The 27,523-nt window shown below is 42.6% G+C and overlaps 1 protein-coding gene across 7 annotated transcripts in view; it reads left to right on the top strand.

Moving 5' to 3' along the window:
• Positions 1-27,523, top strand: part of MYO18A (myosin XVIIIA) — a 2,129,602-nt gene that overhangs the window by 1,999,839 nt on the left and 102,240 nt on the right. For 4 of the 7 annotated variants that reach the window (XM_044054444.1, XM_044054441.1, XM_044054440.1 and 1 more), the window contains one exon: positions 14,072-14,116. The exons of the other annotated variants lie outside the window; for them this stretch is intronic. In XM_044054444.1, the coding sequence (XP_043910379.1) occupies positions 14,072-14,116 (45 nt within the window). The remainder of the gene's footprint in view (positions 1-14,071; positions 14,117-27,523) is intronic. 7 annotated transcript variants of the gene reach the window in all.

The raw sequence follows: 27,523 nt of genomic DNA, 5'->3' as shown, positions 1-27,523 counted from the left end.
ACAGGTAGGCTAGTTACTTAACTGTCATAACTTCAAAGGATATTAGATCATTGGAGCAGTACTTTAACCGTCCACCTACATCTGGAAGTGTGGGCATTCAGAGACTTTTTTCTGGCAGATGAGGGAAGCTCCTGTTATCATGGTCTTTGTGGTCTATCATTGTATGGGAACTGTTGTCTTGGAGTAGTCCCATCACCCTCTTGTGGCCATTCTTTCTATTTCACCATTGAGGGCAGATGCTAGTGAAGAGGGGTCTATATTAAATCATCGAATGCTGATTTATCGACCCCATGTAAGCGAAAGCTTACAATCCCGAACACTTAGAACAGCGATTTTTTTTCCCCAGGGAAAAAAAATTGCTGTTCCAAAAAAGAAAGGAAAAAAAAAAAAAAACTTTAAAACTTTCATAAAGTGGGGGGGCTTCACCCCCCCACACACACAGACACAGCCTACTTAAATATACCAACTCCAAGATAGCACTACAGTGACGAAAACGGGAAAATAACGAAGGCGGCCAAGCAATTTCTTTCCCAGGGAAATGCCGTTTTGGTATTTTGACGTTTCGTGCTTTCAAGTTCAATCAAGATGCATTCGAAAGAATGCGTCTTCGATCATATAATAGGGAACAGTGAGGAGAAGTAGAATGGTGAACATGGTGAACAGCTAACAACATTTTATTTAAGAAGGCTGAATCTGCTAGTTAGAGAATACTTCTGCAAGCAACATGCTAACTATCCAACACTATCAAATTCTTAGATATATGACTGGCATATAACTAACCTATTTATACTGTTTCAGTTGTAGTTTCTCCATTTCCCCGTGCTCTTTCTGGTATGTCATTTAATAACCGTTGATGTTAAGTTGTCTATCTCGCCTTCATTCTTGCTGGTTGGGTTCTGAGCCGATCTCGGCTCCGACTTAGCCATCTTCAAAAGCTCGAGAGCTGCATACTGGCTCGAGGCCACCCCATATCCCATGAAGCCTGGCGCTATATACCCAGATCTCGTTTGCCACTTCTGCTGCAAGGTTGTCTTACTGGCTCAGGTCGTATATTTTCATTATTTTATCTGTATTTTGATAAAAATTATTAGGCTTGTTAGTGTAGATTGTTAATAGTAGTTACAACCTTTCTCTATATATACTTGTTATATCTATAATTCTTTATTGATCCTTTCCCTATCCCTTCAGAAAACTCATTTTAGTTAGAGAGTTTTCCCCTTCCCCTTCACTTTCTTCTCATAGGTAGCCGTTTAAATTAGAGGCTAACCCTTTTACTTTTTTCTATAAAAAAAAAAAAATTATTAGCATTTACCTAGTTAGTTTTATTTAGCTTGTAAGTAGAATATTGTGAGTATTCTTGCTGTGTTTTGGGTGTGGTAACTTTAGTGTGTGTGGTAGTTGTTACATCCTATTTTTTGTGTATTGTCCTTGGTATTCTAATTTTTTTCAGGGATGTCCAAGGATACCAAGGTGTCCGGATTCAAGAAGTGTGACTCATGCTGTCAGAAGATGTCTCTGACAGATGGTCACACTTTTTGTGTATATTGTCTGGGTGCCGTGCACCTGCAGTACTTAAGCAGGATTCACCGGCTAAGGCTCAGCCCATGAAGGCCTCTAAGCCACCTAAATCTTCGGCTCCCAGTTCGGAGCCATCGATGGGTGAAGCTGTTCCTTCAGCCTCGGTTCCAGCTAGAACCAATTTACCTGTCTCCCAATCGGTTCCGACTCTCTCTTTGGAGCCATCGGGGAGTCGAAAGAGATCTAGTTCTCCCTCCCTGGAGTCGATACGCTCGGCTCCGAGGTCTCCTCTGCTCCAATCGGTGCACAGTCATCGGTCCCACTCTTCTCGGTCCTCAAGACTATCAGATCATGACATGGAGAGAGTGGTCAGTAGGCTGTTAAAATCGCAGGCCCTAGCAAAAATGTTGTCCAGCCCCCCTCATCAGGTGTCGGCTCCATCCATGTCTGCAGTTATTCCTCCTCCGACTCCTCCCTTGAGCTCGGAGCCGGAGTTCGTTGGGGTTCACTTCCTTGGTACCATCCTTGAAGGGTCTGGGTGCCAAGACTCCCTCGTTGGCTCCGAGGGGGCGAGTGGCATCGGACCCTTGTCTGACCCCATTCTCTCCCTTGGAGCTTTGGCGCAGGTGAGCTCAGCTCCTACATCGGCTTCGGAGCCGTCCCCCTCAGTACGGAGAGGGATTCCGGTCTCTTTGGAACCAGAGCCTTCTTGGCATCCGAGCAGGGACGCCTTTGAGGTCATGAGGAGTGTACTGGCCCCTGAGTCAGCCCCACAATCATCCCCATTGGCTCCTCCCACTATGGTGCCTGCGTCTGCCTCTGCCCCTCCTCCAGACCCCAAGCGTGGGGAAACAATGCTCCAGGGCACCCCATTGGGTGTATCTTCCTCTTCCGAGGCCTCCCCTGATCATTCAGAGGAGCCACCTCGTAAGAGGAAATGCAAGAGAAAGCATTTGACTCCCCTGAGTCTGTCACATCAGATACCGACTTAGAGGATTCGGAAGGGTCCCCGAGATCCCCCTCTGGGGAACTGGACTACCCTAAGCCCCTCCGAGGATGAGTCGGTATTCCTGGATGCGTTTGGATCCCGACCTTCCACCTCCTGGGTGTCTCCGCCTTTGTATCCACTGATGTCTGTGGTGGCTTGGAAGGCGTGGTCATCTCCAGATACAGTGGAACCAACCCCCAGAAGACCCGCTGAATTCATAACTGCACCACAGGATAAAAAGTTTTTGACCAAAGGTGTTCCTGTTGATGACATGGTGGTAGCGGCAGCCACAAAGAAGGAGTTGGCTGAAACTTCTTCATCTGTACATCCCCCTAACAAGGAGTTCAGGATGATGGACAGATATGGGAAGCGGATGTTCTCTTCAGCGACCTTTTCTATGAGGTCTCTGAATTATTTGTGCCACTTTACCCACCTTCAAAGGGATCTCCTTAAAGAGCTTGGAGATACCCTCCAAGATCCATCAGCTGAGGGGGTCCAGGCTAAGGCAGCCTCCCAGCTGGTGACTCTTAATTCAGTGGTGAACTCCTCCATGAGGCTCTTTTCTTATGCAGCCAATGGTGCGAGTAGAGCCACGGGCACAGGTGTTGCTCTAAGGAGACATGCTTGGATGCGGCTATGTAACTTTGCGGAACCTTTCAGAGCGTCTTTCACCAACACCCCTTTTGATGGTTCCTTTATTTTTGGATCACAGGTGAATGACATCCTTACCAGGTGCGAGCAGGAAGGCAAGACTCTCTCTGCCATGGGAGTCCGTTTTTCCACTCCTTCCAGACCATATCCCAAGGGTCAGAAGAGTGGAAAGATGTGGTTCCGGAAATCCCAGGAAGCCTTGCCGGACACACGTGGTGAGTTCCCATCCAGGGGCAGAGGAGGGAACAATAATAGACGCCGCCCTCGTTGCAGAGGGGGTCTGCAAAACCAGGGCAGCAGAGAATCCTTCTCTGAGAAGCCCTTCCAGCATCCCTGAAGGGTTGCCCGACTGCCCACCTCTGGAGGCAGTCGGGGGAAGATTATCGCTGTACCCAAGAGCCTGGCAAGACATAACACAAGACAGTCTGTTATATTTGGAGGCTACAGAATACCCTTTGTTCACACTCCTGTAGTGTTAAACAAGTCCCTTCCAGATATTCCACCCAATCTAAGGGATCAAGCAGTACAAGAAATTTCAGAACTGCTAAGAAAAAGGGCCATCCAGCATGTCCCAGCAGACCAGCAAGGATCCGGAATTTACTCAAGGTTCTTTTTGGTACCAAAAAAGACAGGGGACTGGAGACCCATTCTGGATCTCAGCAGACTGAACAGGTCTGTACAAAGAACGAAGTTTCAGATGGTCATACTACAGTCCATTATGCCCTTTCTGGGTCAGGACAATTGGATGTGCTCTATAAATCTTCAGGATGCATACTATCACATCAAAATGGACAGACGCTCCAGAAGATTCCTTCTCTTCCGGCTGGGAGGCAGCTATTACCAGTTCAGAGCTCTGCCCTTTGGTCTCATCACAGCCCCCCAGGGTGTTCACCAAATGTATGGCAGTAGTTACCGCTTACCTGAGACGGCAAGGATTCCAGGTGTTTCCATATCTAGACGACTGGCTCCTTACTGCTACCACCAGGCATCACCTTCTGCGAGCCAGAGACTACACTATCGAGACTTGCTCCAGACTAGGTATTTCAATAAATTTCAAAAAGTCTGCATTGTTGCCTTGTCAGTCTATCACCTTTATAGGCGCAAATCTAAATACAAAAGACATGTCAGCGAGCCTTCCACCAGACAGGGTATTAGTAATTCGTCAACATGTACAGGTCTTATTAGCATGCAAAAGAATTCAAGCCAGGTTTGTCCTCCAAACTCTGGGTCTCATGACAGCAGAGCTGATCATACTTGTTCCTCTAGCTCGTTTTCACATGAGGATTCTCCAGTGGCTGCTTTTCACCCAATGGTCCTTCCAGCAGCTTCCCATGACTCACATGATTATGATCACAGAAGCATGCAGAAAGCACCTTGCATGGTGGATGGTCTCCACATCAGTGCCCCTGGGCAGACCATTTGTACCCCCCCCAGTTGCTACGGTTACCATGGGCGTTTCCTTGATCGGGTGGGGGGGCATTATCAGGGCAGGACAGTCCAAGGCACCTGGCAACTTCACGAGTACCACCTGCATATAAACGTCTTGGAGATGAGGGTCGTGCTTTTAGCGTTGCAAGCTCTTCAGGACTCTCTTCCTACCGAGACCATTGCAATTCAAACGGACAATATGTCAGTAGTGTGGTACATCAGCAAGCAGGGCGGAACCAAGTCCTACCTCCTATGTTGAGAAGCACTCAGACTCTGGCAGTGGGCGATCTCTTCCCAACGGTTTCTGATCGCAACGCACATCCCTGTGAAGTCCAACGTCATAGCAGACAGGCTGAGCAGAGCAATTCTCATGCCTCACGAGTGGTCTCTGAATTGAGTAGTTGCGGACCAAATATTCCGCAAATGGAGCCAGCCTTGCTGCGACCTTTTTGCCACCCCCTTCAACAGCAAGTGCAACAATTTCTTCTCTCTCCTTCCACTTCCCGGACATTCCCCCAGAGACGCTCTAGTCCACGATTGGCCTCAGGGACTTCTTTATGCATTCCCTCAGTTTCCCCTTATTCCGAAACTAATACAGAAAGCTACCATATTGAGCTGAAAAATGATCCCCATTGCTCCTTACTGGCCTCGACAAATATGGTTCCCATTCCTGCATCATCATCTTCTCGAGCAGCCTTGGACTCTGGACCTAGTTCCAGACCTTCTGATCCATCAGTCAGGCAGGCTGCACCAATCCCTGCAATCTCTCCAGTTCACTGCTTGGTTGCTCCACTTCTAACCTTATCCAGACTTCCAGATATCTCCCCCTTTCTGCGCGAAATTATTTTATCATCGCACAAGTCTACCACTAGAAAAACTTACGTTAGTAAGTGGAAATGTTTTTCTTCCTGGGCAGAGACTAAGAGTATAGACCCCTTCTCAGCCCCTATACACCACATTTTGGAATTTCTTGCAGAACTCTTTCATTCTGGGTCCGCTTCCGCTACAATTAGAGTTCAGTTAGCTGCAATTTCAAATTTTCACATTGGCCTGTCGGGAAATAATATCATGTCGCATAAGCTATGTAAAGTCTTTCTCAAAGGGACCACTCTGCTCAGGCCTCCAGTTAGAGATCCTCCACCTCCGTGGGATCTAAATTTGATTTTAGCTTCTCTAATATTGCCTCCCTTCCAACCTGCGGCATCTTGTTCCTTGAAGTTTTTATCTTGGAAAACTCTCTTTCTGGTAGCCATTACTTCTGCCAGAAGAGTTTCGGAACTTCAGGCTCTTTGTACCCGTCCTCCGTACCTAGTGTTCCACAATGATAGGGTTGCTCTCAGGACTAATCCTTCCTTCCTTCCTTCCTAATGTCTCTTCAGAAAATAACTTGAATCAGTCCATAGACCTTCCTGTGTTTTTTCCCAACCACTCCAACAGGGCGGAATATAAATTGCATCAGTTAGATGTTCACAGGCAACTACGCTTTTATTTGCATAGAACTAAGGATATCAGGAAATCGGACCAATTTTTCCTTTCTTATGCTGAGGGTAAACAAGGTCTTCCAGTCTATCAGCTGAGGAATAAAGAATTACCTGTTAAACCAAAAGGTCACTCCACCAGAGCTTTAGCCACTTATGTGGCCTTTCAGGCTAGGTTGCCCATGGAATCTATTTGTGCTGCGGCTACGTGGGTCAACCCACATACTTTCATTTCGCATTATAAGTTGGATGTGGTTTCCAGAAACAGAGCAGATTTTGGTTCCACTGTTCTGAAGAGTTTGTTCTGATGAGCCACCCAGGATTTTAGGTGCTAGGGACACTGTCCCAACCAGCAAGAATGAAGGCGAGATAGACAACTTAACATAAAGATGTTATGTACCTACCATAACGTTCCATGTTAGTTGTCTTCTTCTCACCTTCTTTCTTGCGTCCCACCCTCCATCCCCCTATCCTTGTAGACCGAGAAGAGTTCCTTATGGTTTTTCACTGGCTGAGTCTTCTCTGGCTATTCTTTTCTGTCTAGTAGCCTCTCTGGAGGTTTTATATATTCCAGGATAGGATCCTTTCCTTATTATGTCTGCAGTTAGACTTGCCAAACGAGATCTGGGTATCTAGTGCCAGGCATCATGGGATATGGGGTGGCCTCGAGCCAGTATGCAGCTCTCGAGCTTTTGAAGATGGCCGAGTTGGAGCCGAGTATCGGCTCTGAACCCAATGGCAAGAAAGAAGGCGAGAAGATGACAACTAACAGGGAACATTATGGTAGGTGCATAACTTCTTTTTCTCACTTAACAATGCAAAGATATTGACGTGAAGTTGTTCTATCTCGATGTTCATTCTTACAGATGGGTTCGGAGCCGATCCTTGGCTCCGAGTCAGCCTACTACAAAGCTCGAGGTCTTCAGACCACTCGAGGCCAAGTTCCTATCCCATGATGCACCTTGAGTTACCTCAGATCTAGTTTGCCGCTGCAATAGATCGGAGGTTTGCTTGCACAGCTCGGGCCAGTATAGTTTTTTTTTTTATAACAACAAGCTTTGCTGTTATTTCTCATAATATTTAGAGATAGTTTTCATAGTCTTTCATAGTTATAACTTTTATAGCTTAGTAGTAGTATATTTCTCCTCCCTTTGCCCTTCATTTTTCATATAGGCTTTTAATATTCCCTTTCCTTTTGGTGTGCCTTTATAATATTAAATAGCATTGTAGTTTAAATAAGTAGATAGTGCATGAATGATTTTGAATAGCAATAGTTAATTCACAGTATATTCTTATTCAGCCCATTTGTTGTTTAGGGCTTATTTCACTAGTTTAGCTTTACTAGTTTAATTTTACTAATTGTGTGGGTGTGTCTATTCTCTTTAAAAGTACAGTAGACTTTTTTCTTGATACTGTAGATTTGATTATGGCTGACCAGGAGCAAGACAAGCATCCTAAGTCAGGCCTTAAAAAGTGACCAAAATGTGGACAAAAGATGTCTGTGACAGTCACGTTAATTGTGTATATTGTCTTGGAGCCTTGCACTTACAAGGAAGCTGCTCCATTTGCCATTCTTTTTCCTCCAGAGTTCTTGAAAAGAGTAAAAGAAAACTCATAGACAGAGGACTTCTAAAATCTTCTTTTCAGGAAGCTTTGAGTGACCAGGATAAATCTAGCAAGTCTTCAAAATCTTTTAAGGCTTCTTCTTCTTCTGAAGTAAACAAATCAAAAAAATGTCAAAGTCGGCTCCACAGCCCTCGGAGCCAAGCGTCCTGTCTTTTCGGAGCCAGTCCCCAGTCCTGGAACTGGTATCCGAAGTATTAAAGTCTCCCATTCTCCAGTCAGTGCCACCATCCATACATTCATCTCTGTCTTTGATCAGCCTATCCGATTTGGATGTGGATCAAGTTGCTACAGTCACCGGCGTTTGTTAAATTTTTATCGGCTCTGACCCAAGTGGTTTCGGAGCCAAAGACTGTAATGCCATCAACTTCCTTTCCTCCTCTGAGCCATACCAGTCCTTCAGAGCTGGAGGAGTCAGACCTGATGATTGCTGAGCCTTCAGAGCCAACACCTGTTCCATTCCCATCGGTTCTGTTTACTCTGACTTCCTCGGCACCTATCGAAGAGTCTAGGAGCCAACACTCGCCAGTCGAGTCCGGGGAGGATAGTCGGACTGACTTGTCGGTTCCGACTTTGCCTCTTGGGGTCTCTGCTCAGATGAGTTCGGCTCTTACCTCTGGTTCTGAGCCCACTGTTCCGGTGCCGAGGGGATCAGTGTTTTTTTTTCGGATCTGGCGGTACCTTCTCATCGGAGCAGAGGTGCCTTTGAAGCCATGAGGAGAGTGATGTCTCCCAAGACATCTACAACTTCAGGTCCAACTACCTCCTCCCCAAAAGCGCTTGTGTCCACTTCTGCCTCACAGATCCTGTCGAAGCTTAGAGACCCTGAGCCTCAGGAAGCCCCACTGGGTGGCCCCTGCTCTTCAGAGACCTCACCAGAAGTTCCTACTGATGAAGTTCCTAAGAAGAGAATTTGCAAGAGGAAGCATCTAGACTCCCCACAGGAGTCTCTCGCACCCAACACTGACTTACATGAGTCAGAAGGGTCCCCACGGTCCTCCTTTGAAGGTATCTCATTTGCTGAGATATTATAAATCCTTAGGCAGAGGGGTGGCTGGAAGTCCACCAACCCTACTGAAGATGAGTCAGTTCTCCTGAAGGCTTTTGGGCCTCAACCTTCCACCTCTTGGGTGTCTCTGTCCTTTGATGAGCTCATGCAGCTGGTCTCACGAAGGGCGTGAGAGTCTCCGGACATCATGGAGCCTGTCTGTAGGAGGCCCATTAAATTTGCCCCTCAGGACAAGTCTTTCCTCACCAAGGGAGTGCCAGTTGATGCCATGGTGGTGGCGGCAGCCACCAAAAAAGAGATGTCAGAAACTTCTTCCTCTATCCATCTTCCTAACAGAAACTCCAGGATCATGGATAGATACGGGAAGCACATATACAGTTCAGCGACCTTTGCCATGCGTTCACTGAACTATCTCACATATTTTACAAGACTGCAAAAAGACCTCTTAAAAGAGATATTGGAGATATTCTTCAGGGTACGGTAGCTGCAGGAGCTTCAGACAAAGTCGCCTCCAAGCTTGTTGCCCTCAATTCCATAGTGAACTCTTCCATGCGTCTCATTTCATATGCAGCTGACTGAACGAGTAGGGCAGCAGGTAGAGGAATTGCTCTCAGGAGACATTCCTGGAGGCACTTGTGTTCCTTCGCTGAGCCCTTTAAATCATCCTTTGTCAACACCCCATTTGATGGCTTGTCCCTTTTTGGGTCCAAAGTTAAGGAAACTTTGACCAAGTGTGAGCAGGAGTCTGCCATCGGAGTTTGTTTTTCTACCCCAAGGGTCAAAAGGGAGGAAAGATGTGGTTCCGAAAAGCCCAAGGAGCCTTTCTGGACACGTGGTGAACCCCCTCCAGGGGCGGAGGAGGGGGCAATAATGGAAGACGCTGCCCTCGCTGCAGAGGGGGTCCACAAAACCAGGGCGAGAGAGACCAGTTCTTTGAGAAGCCCTACCAGCACTCTTGAAAGGAGGCCTGACTGTCCTACTATAGAAGCAGTCGGGGGTCACTTATCTTTGTATCCAGACACCTGGCTCAAAATAATAAATGACAACTGGTTAAAAAGTGTAATTTCCAGAGGATATTTCATTCCTTTCGCCACTCCCCCTCCATTGACAATAAAAATCCAGGACATTCCACCCACTTACAGGGAACAAGCAACAGTAAAGGTCCAAATGTTGCTAAGAAAAAGTCATCCAACCAGTCCCAGCAGACCAGACAGGATTCGGAACTTACTCAAGATTCTTTTTAGTTCCAAAAAAGACAGGGGACTGGAGACCTATTTTGGACCTCAGCAGACGAAGCAGATCTGTCAAGAAAGTGAAGTTCTGGATGGTCACAATTCAGTCGATACTTCCCTTCTTAGGGAAAGACAATTGGATATGCTCGATAGATCTACAGGAAGCGCACTACCATATAAAAATGGCCAGACCATCGAGGGATCATCTGTGCTTCCTGCTGGGAGCCAATCATTACCAGTTTCGAGCCCTGCCCTTTGGTCTCATTACAGCCCCCTGAGTGTTCACCAAATGTATGGCAATGGTCACGGCTCACCTGAGGCGTTTAGAATTCCAGGTGTTTCTGTACTTAGACGATTGGCTCCTCACCGCCACCACCAGGCATCAGCTAATACAAACAAGGGACACCACTCTTACTCTCTGCAATCATCTGGGCATTACCATAAATTCAGAAAAATCTGCCTTGTCGCCATGGCAGCATATCATTTTTATTGGAGCAGAATTGAACACCACCACTTTAAAACTTCCAGCAGAAAGAGTTTTACTACTTCGTCAGCAGGTCCAGTACATCATATCCAAAGGCAAGGCTCCAGCATCAGAAGTGCTAAAGTTGTTAGGCATGATGGCAGCTGCAGTAATAGCGATACCGTTGGGTCGCATGCACATGCGAATTCTACAATGGCTGCTGTTCACTCAATGGTCTTAGCAAGAACTCCCAATTTCTCATCTCATAATTGTCACAAACACATGCAAAAAGGATCTTCGGTCGTGGTTGACCTCTCCATGTAACGATAGGTCGTCCTTTTATCCTACCCTCACCAGCGGCCACAGTGACCACGGATGCTTCCCTGTTAGGGTGGTGGGGGCATTTTCAGGGAAGAACAGCCCAAGGTACATGGACTGAACAAGAGACACATCTGCATATCAATGTCCTGGAGATGAGAGCGGTACTTTTGGCGTTGCAGTATTTTTAGGACTCTCTCCCTCTGGGGACAGTTGCGATTCAGACGGACAATATGTCAGTGGTCTGGTACTTGAACAAACAAGGAGGAACCAGGTCCTACCCACTTTGTCGCGAGGCTGTAAGAGTATGGCAGTGGGCCACATCCACCCAGTGCTTTCTGATAGCAATGCACATCCCGGGGAAATCCAACGTGATTGCAGAAAAACTAAGCAGAGCAATTTTGTTGCCTCATGAGTGGTCCCTCAAAAAAGACATAGCAAAGAAAATATTCAGCAGGTGGGGCCAGCCTTGCTGTGACCTTTTTGCCTCCCACATGAACACAAAATGCAGAAGCTACTTTCACCCCCCCCCCCCCCGGGAGAAGCCCCGTAGGATGCACTCGTACACGATTGGTCTCCAGGTCTCCTCTATGCATTCCCATCAATTCCCTTGATGCCCAAAGTATTGCAGAAAGCAAAAGCCCTGGGAAGGGCCATCATTCTAATAGCCCCTCATTGGCCTCGTCAGATTTGGTTCCCCTTCCTTCGACTTCATCTGTTGGAAGAGCCTTGGATTCTGGACTCAGTCCCAGACCTTCTGACACATTTGTCAGGAGCTCTTCATCCCTCTCTTCAGTCCCTGAAATCGACAGCTTGGCTGCTCCAATTCCCAACATAGACAGGTTCCATAACCTCTCAAATATCTTCTCATAAGTCCTCTACTAGAAAGTTATACCTTATTAAATGGAGAAGATTTTCTGTATGGGCTTCTCAAAATAACATTTATCCCTATCAAGCCCCCATTTCCTCAGTATTATAATTTTTGACTATGCTTTTCAATAAAGGAGCTGCAGCAGCTACAGTTCGGGTACAGCTTGCCGCCATCTTTAATTTTCACCTTGGCTTTGAAGGATTGAACATAATGTCGTACAAGCTATCCAAAGCTTTTCTCAAAGGGCCCTTCCATCTCAGACAACCTGTGAAATCCCCTTATACCCCATGGAACCTAAATTTTATGCTTTCACACATTATTCTCCCACCTTTTGAGTCAGCTTCCTCATGTGATTTGAAATATTTATCTTGGAAGACTATCTTTTTAGTAGCCATTACGTCTGCCCGTAGAGTATCAGAGCTACAACCTTGTCCTGAAAGCCTCCTTATTTGATTTTCCATGCTGACAGTGTCCCTGCGAACAAATCCTTCATTTTTACCTAAAGTTTGTACTGAAGCTAACCTTAACCAGATCATAGATTTACCAGTGTTTTTCCCCAAGCACACCAACATCTTAGAGCATATGCTGAACAAACTTGATGTTCATAGACAGCTCAGATTTTACCTGGATAGAACAAAAGAGTTCAGAAAATCAGAACAACTTTTCGTTTCCTTTTCAGATTCTAGGGAAGGTATGCCAGTGACAAAAACAACAATATCTAGATGGTTATCTGATTGCATCACCTTCACTTATTCAGCTGCCAACTTACCTTTACAACACAAAATTAAGGCTCATTCTACCAGAGCAGTGTCCACATCTTCTGCCTTTTCTGCTAGGCTTCCTATAGACAACATTTGTGCAGCAGCCACTTGGTTTAAAACCTCATACCTTTATCACTCATTACAAGGTTGACAAGGCCTCCAGGGCCAGGGCTTCCTTTGGTTCTACTGTCCTGAAAAACATACTCCCATGAGCCACCCGAGAAAGATGGTGCTTGGGGTGTGCTACCCATCTGTAAGAATGAACGGCAAGATAGAATAACTTCACATAAAGAAGTTATGCACTCGCCATAACATTCCATGTGAGTTGTTCATCTTGCCTTCATTCTTACTTCCCACTCACCTGGGTTTTTCAAGGACTGAGATACTAGTTTTTATCCTAGTTGCTCATTCTTTCTATGGGTTTTCTTCCAAAGAGTGATGGAATGGAACATGGTATTATTAGACACAGCAAACAAGATCTGAGGTAACTCAAGGTGCATCATGAGATAGGGACTTGGCCTCCAGCTGTCTGAAGACCTTGAGCTTTGTAGTAGGCTGACTCGGAGCCGAAGATCAGCTCCGAACCCATCTGTAAGAATGAAGGTGAGATGGAACGTTATTGTGAGTACATAACTTATTTTTTTCCAGTTTTTGACCCTTATTTTTACATTTACCAGGTATATTTGTGTTCTTGCATTCATGTGTAGGTGCTGTCTTAAGTATTGTTACACCATGTTCATGATCAGGCACTTGCACAGAACTGGGTTTCACATAAGTTTGCGGTTCAGAATAGCAAGTGATGTGGTTATTTGAGTATAGTTGTCTGTTGCTTGCAACCACATTGCCTTTGTTTTATTTTTATTTACATGGTCTGGTTTTATTTTATTGAGATAGAAAGACACATAGATATAGATAAAGAGGAGAGGTAGGTAGGCAGATAAATAGAGTTACAGCTAGACTAGATAATTGACAGCTAGATAAACAGATGGATAAATGGCTAGATAGATGCTTAGTTCTATTTGTAAGGGGACTGCCAGCCCCTTAATCTCCTGTACCTACTTTTTAATTGAGAGCTGGGGGATTTGGAGTAGAGGGGAGCAACAGCTTACAGTCAAGAGTTTAGAAAGAAAAAAGCAGACAAGTGCTGTGGCTGCTGTCATCCAGTGCGTGTTGAGTGTTGCCAGGCAACCATCCCTCCTCCAGACCGGTCAAAAATTACACCACAGTGGCCAGTTACACTGCCCATATAACAGTTTAACAGATATGAAGAAAAATAGAATTCATTCTTCTCCCTTATCAGCTATATTGTTATATAAACAGATGCTGAAACAGTTAAAGGGCAGTGTTTAAATAAGTTTGTGAGTTGTGTTAGTTTTGTGGTGCTAAATGCTTGTAGCTCATCGTCTGGCTGACATTTTGCTATAATGAATCAGATAGGGAAAATTATTCTTGAGATAAAAAGGTAAAATGTTATGGTAAGTGAATCATTTTCATTTTTTCCTGCCAGTTCTCAGCACTGAGCATTGATTTTAACATTGTGTCTGTTCCATGTTGTTGGCATTCATTATTAATTTGTGTTTACTTTCCAGGTTTGCTCTTTGGCAGTCCAAAATGTTTGTCCCTCTCCTTGTCTTGCCTTCCTTATTTATGGTTATGCTTAATATTATTTGGACAGCATTTTTATTTCATTATTTTGTTCACTATATTTTTCTGTTTTAACTGTGTTTACAGTTTGCAGGACATGGTGACAAAGTATCAGAAACGAAAGAATAAAACGTGAGGACAAAACGGTTCAGGTTTTGCTTTTAAAGCATTAGAAAAACCTTAGCAACTTCTTAACCGCAGCATGTGCAGAATACAGCCCAAGTGCTGCTGCTGCATGAGGTCTTCACTGGTATACGTGCATGTATGCTCCCAGGAGCCAAAATTATCTACGACTAACAGTGCCTGGATTTCTCAAATCTACATTTTTAATACACTATACTTTTTCTTCTATAGCTTGCTGCTGGGGTTTGGTTTTGGTACTAACATCACTTTTTAATGACACTTATTTTTTATTAATTTGTAAATTGTGTTTCTTCATTTGTGTTTCTTCATTTTAAGATGAGTGCTGCTGCTGCTTGTGTAGTTCTGTTGGTTTCCATAATAAGGGCAATTGTTTGGTCAACATTAGCAGTTTCTTGCCTACTTTGCAGTACTTAATATTATAGTGAATCTTGTATCAGCAGTATTCCGTGGCACTTGCTGAAGATACAGGCTTGTTAGAAGCACAAGTCTAATAAAATTAGAACGTGCAAAAGTGTAACTGTGCAGCAGAATACCAGGATGTTAAACCGTGTAATATTTACATGTTCCTTTGGTTGTGTAGTCTAAAAGGGTTCACTGTTTCTGTAGAATGCCCTTTTTGACCTGCAAGTTTGTACCCCTTTAACTTCTTTAGTACTTGTTTGCAATTGTACTTTGGGAAGACTTTTTCATCTAAGGCAGTGCAGTTTGTGTATTATGCTCCAGTATCAGTAGGTGAAAGTACACGTATCCAGAATATCTGACTTTATAGGCATTTTGTAGTGGGCAACTCTTGGGATTTCCTCTTCTGATATCCCAAGCTCAGATGTTTTCTGAAATTTTTTTCATTCCTGCTGTGAAGAGTGGATGTGCTTCTGCCAGTACAAGCCACAGTACTGTACATCAGGCATGAAGCTCAGCCCCTGCACCTCTCAATTTTTTCTGCCACTAATGTAGTTCAGCTCTTGATCAAACATTTGTCCTGAAAATGTTTCTGTTTTCATTGTCTAAAATACTTAAACCTTCTAAGTGTTTCTGTGGGCTAATGATCATGAGCCAGAACCCACACTAACAGTGTTGTTGCTGTGTGGAAGCAGAGAGCAGTGCAAAATTTTGATAGGCTCCATTGCTTCATATTGATCATCTGCAGAAGAAAAAGAAAAAAAAATTAGGGCTGTTGATTAGCTGCCATTAACATGTCCGATTAATGCAAAAAAATTATCAGCAATTAAAATTTTTAACGCAACACCTATGTGCATTATTTAATTCACATATTAAGTAGCGCTGGGGTCAGCTTCACTTGATCTCTTCCTGCATTGTTTCTGGTCTTCCTTAATGAATGATAAATGAAAGTTGGTTCAAATGGAATGACACCATTTATCAGTGGCAAGATCATGGGGAATTTGAGAAAATTACTACTTCTGAAGTTGGTTCAAAATGCAATCAAAGGTGGAAAGAATAATTTTGAATAGAAAGTTTGTTTTTAAAACTAGTGATACCATGGTTTGCAAATATTGCAAGAAAGAGTTTAAGTATCATTGTTGCAATTCATCACTGAGTTATCACTGTGAACCAAGCATGCCTTTATTGCTCATGATGAACATCAGGTGCATTGTCAACTAAAGTTGAATCAGCACATCACCAGACTGCATTAGTTGAACTTCAGGATATGGCAAAAACCAATAGATCAAGGGAATTACAGTAACATTATTAATGCAGTTGCAAGATGGATTGCTGAGAATAGTTGACTGATTAACACGGTTACAGATGAAGGCCTCCAGGACGTTATTTGTGTCGCCAGTGGAAATCTGTCTTATACTTTGCTAATGATGGAGGACCTGGAAGGCAATCAGTTTGATGGTTTGTATGAGCAAGAGAGAGAGAAAATAAGTCAGGTTATGGCAGGAGTTGAAATGCAGCTTTAACAGGTGATTATTGGTTGTCCACAGCTAATGATAGCTACCTGTTTGTTACTTATTTCATTGACAAAGATTGGATTTCTCATTTATTTTCACTGTGCGTTAAGCAAGTTGAAGAATGACACTATTCAGAAAACTGTGCAGAGCACTTTTCATCAGTGGTGAGATCATGGGGGATTTATGAGAAAGTGACTACTTTTGGCACTGGCACAGACAATGCACGTAATGTGACGACTGCTCTAGGAAGACTGCCTTTTCAGAACATGCCCTGTGCAGCACACAGCCTTCAGTTGTCTGTAAATAAAGCAGTTGCAGAGTCTGGAATTGAAGGCCTCCTAGCTAAATGCCACAAAGTTGTGGGATACTTTAAACACAGTCCTGCAAATAGTGCTGAGTTGACAACGCAATAGGTGCAACTGTGTCAGCGACAGGAGAAATTAATTCAGGATGTTTCCACACATTGGAATTCACCTCTTTAGATGATTGAATGATTTCTAAACAACAAAGCGTAACCAGACCACAAACACAGGCTCACATTGCCAACAGGAACAGAGTGGGAGAAACTGCATCTGGTATAATAGGTTCTCAGTCCCTGTCACTATGCTATAGAATTACTGGGCGGATAGCAGTATGTTTCCTGCTCAATGACACTTCCAACCCTCTGCCACCTTGAAGTCGAAATGGTTTTATCTGATGATGACTCTGCTAGTATCATATGTTTCAAAGATGAATTTTTGATGAATCTAGAACACCACAAACTGAACCTCAACCTTTCATGGTTAGGAATTGACTGCACTAGACCCACATTTCAAAAATCTTAAAATGCTTGCAAAAGGGCAAAAGACACAAGGTTTGGCAAGAGCTAGACATTCTTGTGGAAAATTCTGATCAACATGATCATCATCAGCCAGAAGAACCACCCAGAAAGAGAATGTGAATGTATGAATGTATAAAGATGAGCCACAGATGCCTCCACTGAAAAAGCAGTTGTTGAGCAATACAGACTTGAAAAACAAATTGATGTTCACTCTAATCCATTGCAGTGGTGGAAGCTACACAAGGACAATTACCCAGTCCTGGCTAAGTTGGCCAGAAAATATTTAGCACCCCCAGCCACTACTGTCCCCTGTGAACACTTTTTTCAGTGTCTGGATATGCTGTCAATAAAAAAAGGCCATCCCTTGAACCAACCAATGTAAATAAACTGGTCTGCTTAAGCAATTGGCTGAAAAAATAAAGTCGCAACATCAATGTCTTTCTTTTTTTTATTTGTCTTGTTTTTTATTGGGCCTTTATTACCACATCGAAACTTCAGTTCTCCGAACATCAAAACGATGACACGTAAACAGCGAAATACGAAAAGTATGAACTGCCACTTCCACAAATTTTTTTCACAGGGAAAACATTTGATGTTCTTCATCTCATATTGCTGCAGTCCTTACATATGGGTAGTCCGCTGTCCTCGGTCGGCCCGAATACCAAAGTATTAGGCTGGCCGGTCAATGCTTAAAACTGACATCAGGATGTCAGGGTACAAAAGCGCATGACCGACGTCATATCCTCAGTCTTTTTTGCCGCATGGTCCGATGCAGAAGCAGCGTTGCAAGTGCCGTTCGGCGTTCTGAAATTTTTCGAGTTCGGAGTTTCAGACCGAATCCAAGTTGGCTAAGTACCCGTGGGAATATTTTGGTTTTTCTTGCCTCAGTGTTTTACCGGATGTCAGAAAAAGTGAATAACTGTATTTCTTGTGGGAAACAGATACCGCACAGGGATTATCATTCTTTATGTATTCCTTGTTTGGGGTCTGAGCACGACGTTGTTGGGTGTCGCTTTTGTGCTAGGTTCAATAAGCGCACTATTGCGAAGGTTAGATTGTGCTAGGCTGGTCTTCGAGCGGTGCAATTATAATATGCCGCCGGACTCTCCGCGCCGCTTCTACCTAGAAGCGCAAAGCCAAAACAGTTAAACCCAGGCAAGATCAGTCGTCCGTTCCGGATCCCGGCTCTTTAGAGCCTTCAGTGGAAACGGTGGTTCCACGGAGACTTCTCTGGGGTCTCAGGGGGAGACTTTGATTTTGCAGGATGTGGCCTCTCAGGAGGCAGGTCAGGCTGAAGGGGCTTCTCAGGTTACTGTACTCCCTCCCTTCCTAGGTGGTTAGGCCCTCTCCTTCTGTTTCCAAGGCTTCTCCCAGAGGCAGGCCAGGTTTAGCTTCTGTTGGTGTCACTCCTAGTTCAGCAGGGTCTGTGCCTAAGAAGAACATGCTTAAAATGGCAGAAGATTTGATTACTCTGATTAGAGGTTCTTTGCCCCTCCTGATAAGAGGCCTAGGGTGGAGCCAGAGTTGGGAAGTTTTGAGCAGGCTTGGATGTTTCAGAGTCTTCGGCTGAAGACTTGCAGGAGTACTCTCCTTATTCTGATTCTGATGCAGATGATTCCACTCCTTCTGCTTCTCCTCCAGAGGATTTTTCTTTTTCAGAGACACTTCATTCTATGAGGGAACATTTTAAGTGGGAAGGTCAGGGCTTCTCTGATTCTCGGAAAAGGCTTAGGGAATTTTTGCTTTTACCCCAACATAGGCCCTTGGCTATACCCCCTGTTCTGGATGTTGTGGAAGATGTGTTTGCAGAGGTTTCACTTAATCCTGATTCTCTGCCTCCTGCGCCTGTTAAACCGGATAGGTATTACAGGGTGCCTGAGGCTCATAAATATCTTTATAATAGAAATATCTTTATAAGAGTCCTAGGGCAGACCCAGAAACTATTAGTCAGGGACCTAAGGGTGTCAAGGCCTCTGTTGTAAAAAATCCGGTTCCTCTAGATAAAGAGGCCAGAGCTTTGGATAGATGGGGAAAGAAGGTCTATACATCTTCTACCTTAGCTATGAGGGCTTTGAATTGCCAGTTTCATATGTTGAAATATCAAAACTTTCTTCTTTCTCAATTGAAGTCTAAGGTGGATGCTCTGGCGGAAGTCATTGAGTGTAAAGAATTACAAGATTTGGTGCATGTCTCTGAACAGGTGGGTAAGCATTCATTACAATGTGGTTTTGATGCTGTGCAGGCCTCGTCTAGGGTGGCTGCCACTGGTTCAGTTCTTCGCAGGCACGCCTGGCTGAAGGATCAGAATTTATCTGACCATGTTAAGACAAGGATTTTGGATGCTCCTTTGCAGTCTGATGTGTTGTTTGGTTCACCTGTGGAGTCAGTCTTGAAGAAAATGGAAGACAAGGCTAAATCTATGCAGGCTGTTAAAGATTTTTTGCAAGTTCAGCCTCCAGTTTAGTAGGAATTGGCCTGCTAAGGGGTGGACGTATCCTTCTTATGATTCTCAGTCTAGGGGTAGATCTAGACGTGGTAGGGGCAGAGCTCAGAGTTCTTTCAGTCCTAGAACAGGGAGTTCACCTGCACAATCTTCGGTGAGGGCAGGGGCCAGTCCTTTCGTAAACAGGCCCAATGACCTACTTTTTCAGCTGCCAGATCCTTCTTGCCTGGCAGCACCTTTGGGAGGAAGGTTGGCACTCTTCAAGGAAAATTGGATTTTGATTACCCAAGACAAATGGGTATTGGATATCATACACCAAGGTTACAAGTTTTATTTCCATACCTTGCCTCCTTTCAAAGGCATGCCGGACGTTCCTCCTCAACAAAGACTAGAGGCTCACAAACAAATTTCTCTACTACTTCAAATAGGGGCCATACAACCGGTCCCTCTGCCAGAAGTGGGCCTAGGATTTTATTCTCGCCCGTTTCTAGTACCAAAGAAAGGGAACACGTGGAGACCAATTTTGGATTTATCTATCCTCAACACATATCTGGACATTCCCAAGTTCAAAATGTTGACGTTACAGCAGCTTTTACCTCTGCTGGGCAAAGATCACTGGATGGTGACTCTGGATCTCAAGGAGGCTTACCTTCATGTTCCTATCAGGCTCAGTTGCAGGAAATATCTGCGTTTTCGGGCTGGGACTTCTCATTATCAGTTCTCTGCATTGCCCTTTGGCTTATCTACTGCGCCCAGAGTGTTCACGAAGGTTCTGGCTCCAGTGGTAGCTTTCTTCAGGCTAAGAGGAATACAAATCTATCCTTATTTGGACGATTGCCTGATTCTGGCCCAAGGAAAGGACGAACTTCTTCAGCATTTACAGTATGTGATGGCAGTGTTAAGATGCCTGGGGTATTCTGTGAACGAAATAAAGTCCAGTCTAGTACCCTCTCAGGACATGTGCTTTCTGGGTGTGAGACTGAATACAGCATCCCAGATGGCCTTTTTGACCCCGGACAAACAAAAGAATCTTTCTCTTTACTTCCACCAATTGTCTCGTCAGTCCAGGCTGACTGCAAGGACAGTCCTTCAAGCCTTGGGGTTCATGGCATCTTGTATTCTGGTACTTCCCAATGCCAAACTGCATATGAGGAAGTTACAATGGTATCTCAAAAATGTATGGACACAGCACTGCCAAGATATGGACACTGTCATTCAGATAGTACCTTGCATTCAAAAGGAATTTCTGTGGTGGGCTCAGGAATGTCACCTAAACAAGGGACTCTCTGTGACCCGGCCAGAGGCGAGTCAGATTCTAATGACAGATGCCTCAGACAAAGCTTGGGGAGCTCATCTAAATGGAAAATGGGTACAAGACATGTGGCCTGCCAGACTTCAACATCTACATATCAACTTGAAGGAGATGTTAGCAGTCCAATTTGCATTGATAGCTTTCAAGGATTTACTTCTTCCAGGGCAGGTGTTGATTCAAACAGACAACACAACTGTCATGTGGTACATCAACAAGCAAGGGGAACGATTCATATCCTCTATGCAGACAAGCAATGATTTTGTGGGAGACTGCTCTCAGTTTACAGCTAAATCTTCAGGCAAGGTTTCTGCCAGGAGCACAGAACTCCTTAGCAGATGTGTTGAGCAGACAAATTATGGATCCCCACGAGTGGAAATTGGATCCTCATGTATTTCAGAAATTGACAGTGTTATGGGGAACTCCAGACATAGATCTGTTCGCTTCTCCTCTAAATTACCAGCTGCCAAAGTTTTGCACAAAAAGGTTTCATCCCACAGCTTGGAAAGTGGATGCTCTCTCATTCAATTGGAGCAATCTTCACGTGTATGCCTTTCCACCTCTGCCTCTCCTCCCAAAGGTACTCCTGAAGGTCAGACAGGACAAGCCAAACATGATTTTAATAGTTCCAGATTGGCCTCGACAGCACTGGTACCCATTACTGAGAAGTCTGGTACGGGAGCCTCCATGGCCTTTGCCTTCGATTTCTCACCTGCTGTCTCAGGAGAACAGTCATTTACTCAATGTCAAACTTCACTCTCTACATCTAACAGCCTGGCATATTCTGTTTTAAACCCTGGAGGGTCTCAGCTTCCACAAGTTTTGAATGTTATTTTGGAGGCCAGAAGGCCTAGTACAAGGAAAGTTTACGCAGATAAATGGAGGAGATTTTTATTTTGGAGTACAGCAAAGGACTTTGATGTTTCTAAACCTAATTTAAGTGTTGCGCTTCAATACCTTACTGAGTTATTGGACAAAGGTTTGTCCTTCTCCTCTATAAAGGTTCATGCTGCAGCAATTTCTGCTCACTATGACTGTGACCCACCATTATTTTCTCAGCCTTTGTTTAAGCAATTCCTTAGAGGGGCAAAGAATATAAGACCCCACGTAGAGCTCCTACTCCTGCTTGGGATCTCAATTTTGTGTTGGAGAAACTCACTCTACAACCTTTTGAGCCTGCAGCATCTGCAGAGTTGAAATATTTATCATGGAAGACTGTTTTTTGTTGGCCATTACCTCTGCGAAGGGTTTCTGAATTACAGGCCCTTATGGCGGTTGAGCCTTTCTTAATTTTCCACAAGGATAGGGTGTCTTTGTACTAACCCTTCTTTTATGCCTAAAGTGGTTTCTAGTGTGGCTTTAAACCAAACTATTCATTTGCCTACTTTTTATGCAAACCCCAAAATAAAGGGGAAAGGATTTTGCACACTTTGGATATACACAGACAGTTGCGATATTATTTGAGCAGGACTAAAGGGTTCAGGCAGTCTCAGCAGTTGTTTGTTTCTTTTGCTTTGGGTTCTCAGGGCAAACCTGTTTCAAAACAAACTATTTCTAAGTGGATTGGTTTTGTATTGCTTTCTGTTATTCCCATCATGGTAAGGAGATTCCAGCTGGGATTAGGCCTCATTCCACTAGGGCTACTGCCACTTCTACTGCTTTTTTAAGGGGGGTGGCTACTAAAGATATTTTGGAAGCAGCTACTTGGAGTTCAGTGCATACTTTCTTTAAGCATTACCACCTTCCACTTTACTCTAAATCTAGGGCTGGATTTGCCACTGCAATTTTACAGGGCATGTTGGCAGCCCCTAATGCTTTATAGTTTTGCCATCCTCCCTTACCTCTGCTTTGGGATTCTACCCATATGTAAGGACTGCAGCAATGTGAGATGAAGAACATAGTACAGTTTTGTACCTACCATAAATGTAGATGTTCGAAGATCCACATTGCTGCAGTCCAATTTACCCTCCCTCCTTCCCCTCTGTTGTTAGAGGTGGTGGTGTGATTTGTGTTGTACATATTGTAAATATGGTTAGTGCAGGGGTGGTTGGTTATTTTTTGCTGTTCTTTGGCCTTTCTTGTTAGGGCCTTCTGACATCTGGGGCAAGAAAAGACAGAATATGACGTCGGTCATGCGCTTTTGTACCCTGACGTCCTGATGTCAGTTTTAAGCGCCTTGACCGACGTCAGCCTAATACTTTGGTATTCGGGCCGACCGAGGACAGCGGACTACCCATATGTAAGGACTGCAGCAATGTGGATCTTCGAACATCTACATTTATGGTAGGTACAAAACTGTACTTTTAGCCATTATCGATCTCAGAGATGGTATATTTAGTTAGGGGTGGGGAGCATAGCCCCCCACATGATTAGGGTTTGAAAGTTTGTTTAGCTTTTGGTTGGCCAAGCAAATTTTTTTCCCTGTGAATTTGCGGAAGTGGCCATTCATACTTTTCGTATTTCTCTGTTTCAGTGTCGACGTTTTGGTATTCTGAGAACTGAAATTTCAATGTGGTAATAAAGACCCTTTTTATTTACTCTTAGTCTGTATCAAAGTGCTAGACTAATATGTTTGGAGGAAAAAAATGTTGATTAATATGCAGTTATTTTTGATTAAAATTTTTAATTGAGAGATTAATTATGATTACATTTTTTAATCAAACAGCAACCCTAAAAAATCTGTACTTCTCCAAACTATCTCTAGATGGCAGCAGTGGCCAACAGGAGGATTCATCATGTGATTTCTAGCTACTGCTGGAATGGAGTAAAAAGATAAGAAATCTGGAGGTCAGATATCAGTCACATTGTTCTGCTAATCCTGCTCACAAGTTGGCCTTATGTGAGCTGCAGGCTGCCCCTAGAAAGTGATGGATTAATCTCATAGATGTTGGGCAGTGCAGTGGTGCAGCGGTTAGCATGGTCACCTCACAGTAAGAGGTTCTCTGGTTCTATTCTCAGCTGGGGTGCCCTCTGTGCATAGTCTGTATGTCCTCTCTGTGTTCACATGGGTTTCCTTCAGGTACTCCTTCTTCCTCTCACATTCCAAAGACGTGTCTGGAGCATTTCTCCCTAGGCCTCCACTGAAAATGGGCTCTGTCCCAGTTGGACTTTCCCAGTAAACAAATGTTAAATAAATTAAATAAAAAATGTTATTGTTCAGTGAAAAGATGAGCATGAGACATGAATCTCTGGACAAACTACCTTGTGGTTTCTTCTTGGGTGAAGGTCCTTATTGCCTCACCTGTCTTCACTCCTCAGGAGCATGCTACACCTTGCCTGCTAACGTGGACTAGTCTGTTGAATCCCCTGGTTCTGGTTCAGTGGTTGCATGTGGGACCAAGGAGTCTTTTCTCTATCCCCTCATTTTGAGTCATGCATGACTCATCAGCTGTAGTAGAGGAAAGTCCCAGGAGTGTTCCGACTTGTTTGGATTCTTGGGGCAGCTTACACAGTAGGTGTAGTTCCACTTTTTAACCTCTGGAGCAGGATTATACCCTTCAGTTTTTCTTTGCCAGGCATCACTATGATCTTGTTGCTGGCTCCTAACACTTGCCTATTTTTTGCTTTTTACCTCATGCTCTGGGTGCACCCAAGCCACTCCCCCAAGCGATGGGGGTTAAAGAACGGTATTGTGGATTCAACTCTCTCAGGTCCTTGTCTTTGATGTCGATAAGGGCAATGAGACCTCCTCACCCTGTAGCGCCCATCCCAGATGACCCCTTTTTTAACTGTGACAATTTTGTTTGATGTACTCAGTTCACAAACAGCACTGCAATAAAATCCTTTCTTTTAGAGATTAATAAAATAAAAAGAAGCAGTCATCTGTAACACATTGCACTTTCTAATAGCTTACACTTATTTGTTAAGTGAGGTTTTTCACAAAATCTAAAGATATGTAAATACAAAGAAAATCTAAAAAGTATTATTCATGACTTATTTGCTCTTTCTACCTGCAGTGTCCGAAGCATCCATTTCAAAGTGTTTTTCTTTCTCATTTCCTGACATTTGATGACAAACGTTCCATTTCTTTTATATACTTTCTAATTTGTTGGATGTCGTTTTCTGTCAATTGTTTGTGTCCTTTCTACTTTCTGGTGATTACTTTCTTCACAGCTTGCAATGATGAATCAAGTAAAGGATATTTTTAAAAACAGCCTGGACACTTATTATGGGAACATCTGTTTTGGTATATTGGCAGGCTAGAAGGGTATTAATGCCCATGCTGGAAATATTAGTATGCATGTATGTATATATGTGTATCTTTCCCAATCTACATGAGTAATAGTAGTATTTACCTCTTCCTCTCAAATAATTCTATTTTTTTTCTGTTTGCCACCTTCTAACATTTTACATATTTTTTTCATGGCTCCCTTTCCACTCAGATGTTCTTGCCTGTTTTTGGTGTATTAAAGAACCCATTTTGGATCTCTATGAATAGTATGCATTTCAAAGCTGTTATGTATTCATTTATTTTATTGTTCTTTGTTTAGGCCATAGTCTATACCTCTGTTCGTCATTATTTTGTCTCCTATCAGTAACTGATCGCAGTACGTTAATCGCCTACAAACCCTTCCGTATAGTACGTTAATCCCCTACAAACCTTTAGGTTTCTGGAAATTTCTATTAGCAGTCCCTATTTTTGTAACATTTCTGTTGAAGCCAGCTCATTCAACCAAGTCAGTATGTTTGTCTGCTTTAGTGAGTTTATCAACTTTATAAGCTCTACAGTCAATGTCTTATAGACATTTTTCCTGTCCTGCATTGTTTCCCTTAATAAATTATATATCCCTCTGATCCTTCCCAGTTGTTGCAGTCGGATGACTTTCCATCTACAGTGGTGGCTTCAATATGATATCTCCTCTGACATTTTAAGCCTTACTGGCTTGCAGCATGTCTCACAATGAGGGACTCCCAACACTCTAGATCGGTTGCCAACATTATAATGTTCCTTGCTGCCCAATGTTTTTGTTCTGCCCATATAAATGTTGTAGTGCTTTTTCAGTTTATTAAAAAAAAACTCTTTTAAAGGAAGGAGATGTAGACCCATATATATTTATATTTTTATATGGGTGTATTTGTCAGATGATTTAGTTTTTGGAAACTTGAATTTCATATGGTCAAGATCAAATATTCGACTTTCAGAAAACTTGAAACATTTGTATGGAGATCATGGTACATTGGATATGGGGGAATTTACCCTTTTCCCCACTGTAGTGTGATCTCAGAGATGGGATATATAATTTACAAGGGGTGTGCATCGGGGGCTGCTCCACCCCCTGCAAAAATGTAGATTTCGATTGTTTTGTTTTGTTTGAGATTTTAGTAAGTCAAACATATGGTCTTGAACATAGAAAGTTTGAATTTCTGAAAACTCAATAATCTGACATAAACCCATGTGTATGTATATATATATATATATATATATATATATATATATATATGTATGTATATATATATATATATATATATATATATATATATGTGTGTATATATATATGTATATATATATATATATATATATATATATATATATGTGTATATATATATATATATATATATGTATATGTATGTGTATATATATATATATATATATATATATATGTATATATATATATATATATATATATATATATATATATATATATCTATATATATATATATATATATATATATATATATATATGTGTATATATATATATATATATATATGTGTATATATATATATATATATATATATACATATGTGTATATATATATATATATATATATATATGTGTGTATATATATATATATATATATATATATATATATATATGTGTATATATATATATATATATATATATAAATATATATATATATATATATATAGATATATATATATATATATATATATATATAGATATATGCACCCACACGCACACACTTGACTGCCTGAATTTTGAGTCATTTCTAGACAGATATTTTTCCATCTTGTATATAAATCTTTTCCTTTACTTAAAATGCTCCCTTGTGTTAATGGCAACAACCTGCAGTTGTGTCTGTTAAATGCAGTACTGAGTGGATTCCCTCAGAAAGGTGTACTCTTCACACAGTCTGTTTCCTATATACAGCAGTTCTACCATGCTCACAAAATTCCTGAAATTTTGCTTCCAAACTCTCTTTTAGATCTAAATAAGAAAAGTATAAAAAGGATCCAGGCCACTGTTTAAGGCAAAATAGTCTTTTATAACAAACACAGATGAGCACTTTCGTCTAATAACAAGACTTCTTCAGATAAATACACAAGTGCTACTCATTACTTATATACTTTTGTATAAATACATACTAATTAATATTTAAAGAGACCACATATATATAAAAGCTGTAAGAGTAGCAAGAATGACCTCTGAGTTTAGTGACTTGATTAGTGAGTTGATTTTGTTAGGAAAAAGATTTTTGGAAAGGAGGTATCCTGTGGACATGGTAATGAAGTATTAGAGGAAGTATATAAGGGGTGGGGGATTAAATATAAGGCTTTGTTAGGGCAAACCTTATCTAAGACTATTGAAAAGAATGCGGAAGGAAAAAAATTATATGGGGCTTGTGTTATGGAATACAACATGTTTTCCGAATTATTCACAAACATAGTTAGAGCCAACTGGAATACACTTAAAATCAACAAAGATTTATATGGTGTGGTAGGGTCTAAACCTTTGTTTACCTAAAAAACAGGTACAATTTTTAAAAGAACGTTTGAACAGGTTGACAAAGTAAGTACAATTCATAAAGCTACCACTTCGTGTGGTAATTGTAGTTTGTCATCTAATTATTAAGGAAGAATGGGTTAGGTTGAGCAATGGTTTGAATAGTGTAGTTAGATTTTGTAAGGGCAATTGTAAAACCAGGATGATAGTGTACATGGCCATGTGTG

The sequence above is a fragment of the Protopterus annectens genome, chromosome 13.part0 (genome assembly GCF_019279795.1).
Source record: "Protopterus annectens isolate FY-2018-M chromosome 13.part0, PAN1.0, whole genome shotgun sequence".
NCBI classification, from domain to species: Eukaryota; Metazoa; Chordata; order Ceratodontiformes; family Protopteridae; genus Protopterus; species Protopterus annectens.
This window is presented reverse-complemented; position numbering and strand designations above follow the sequence as displayed.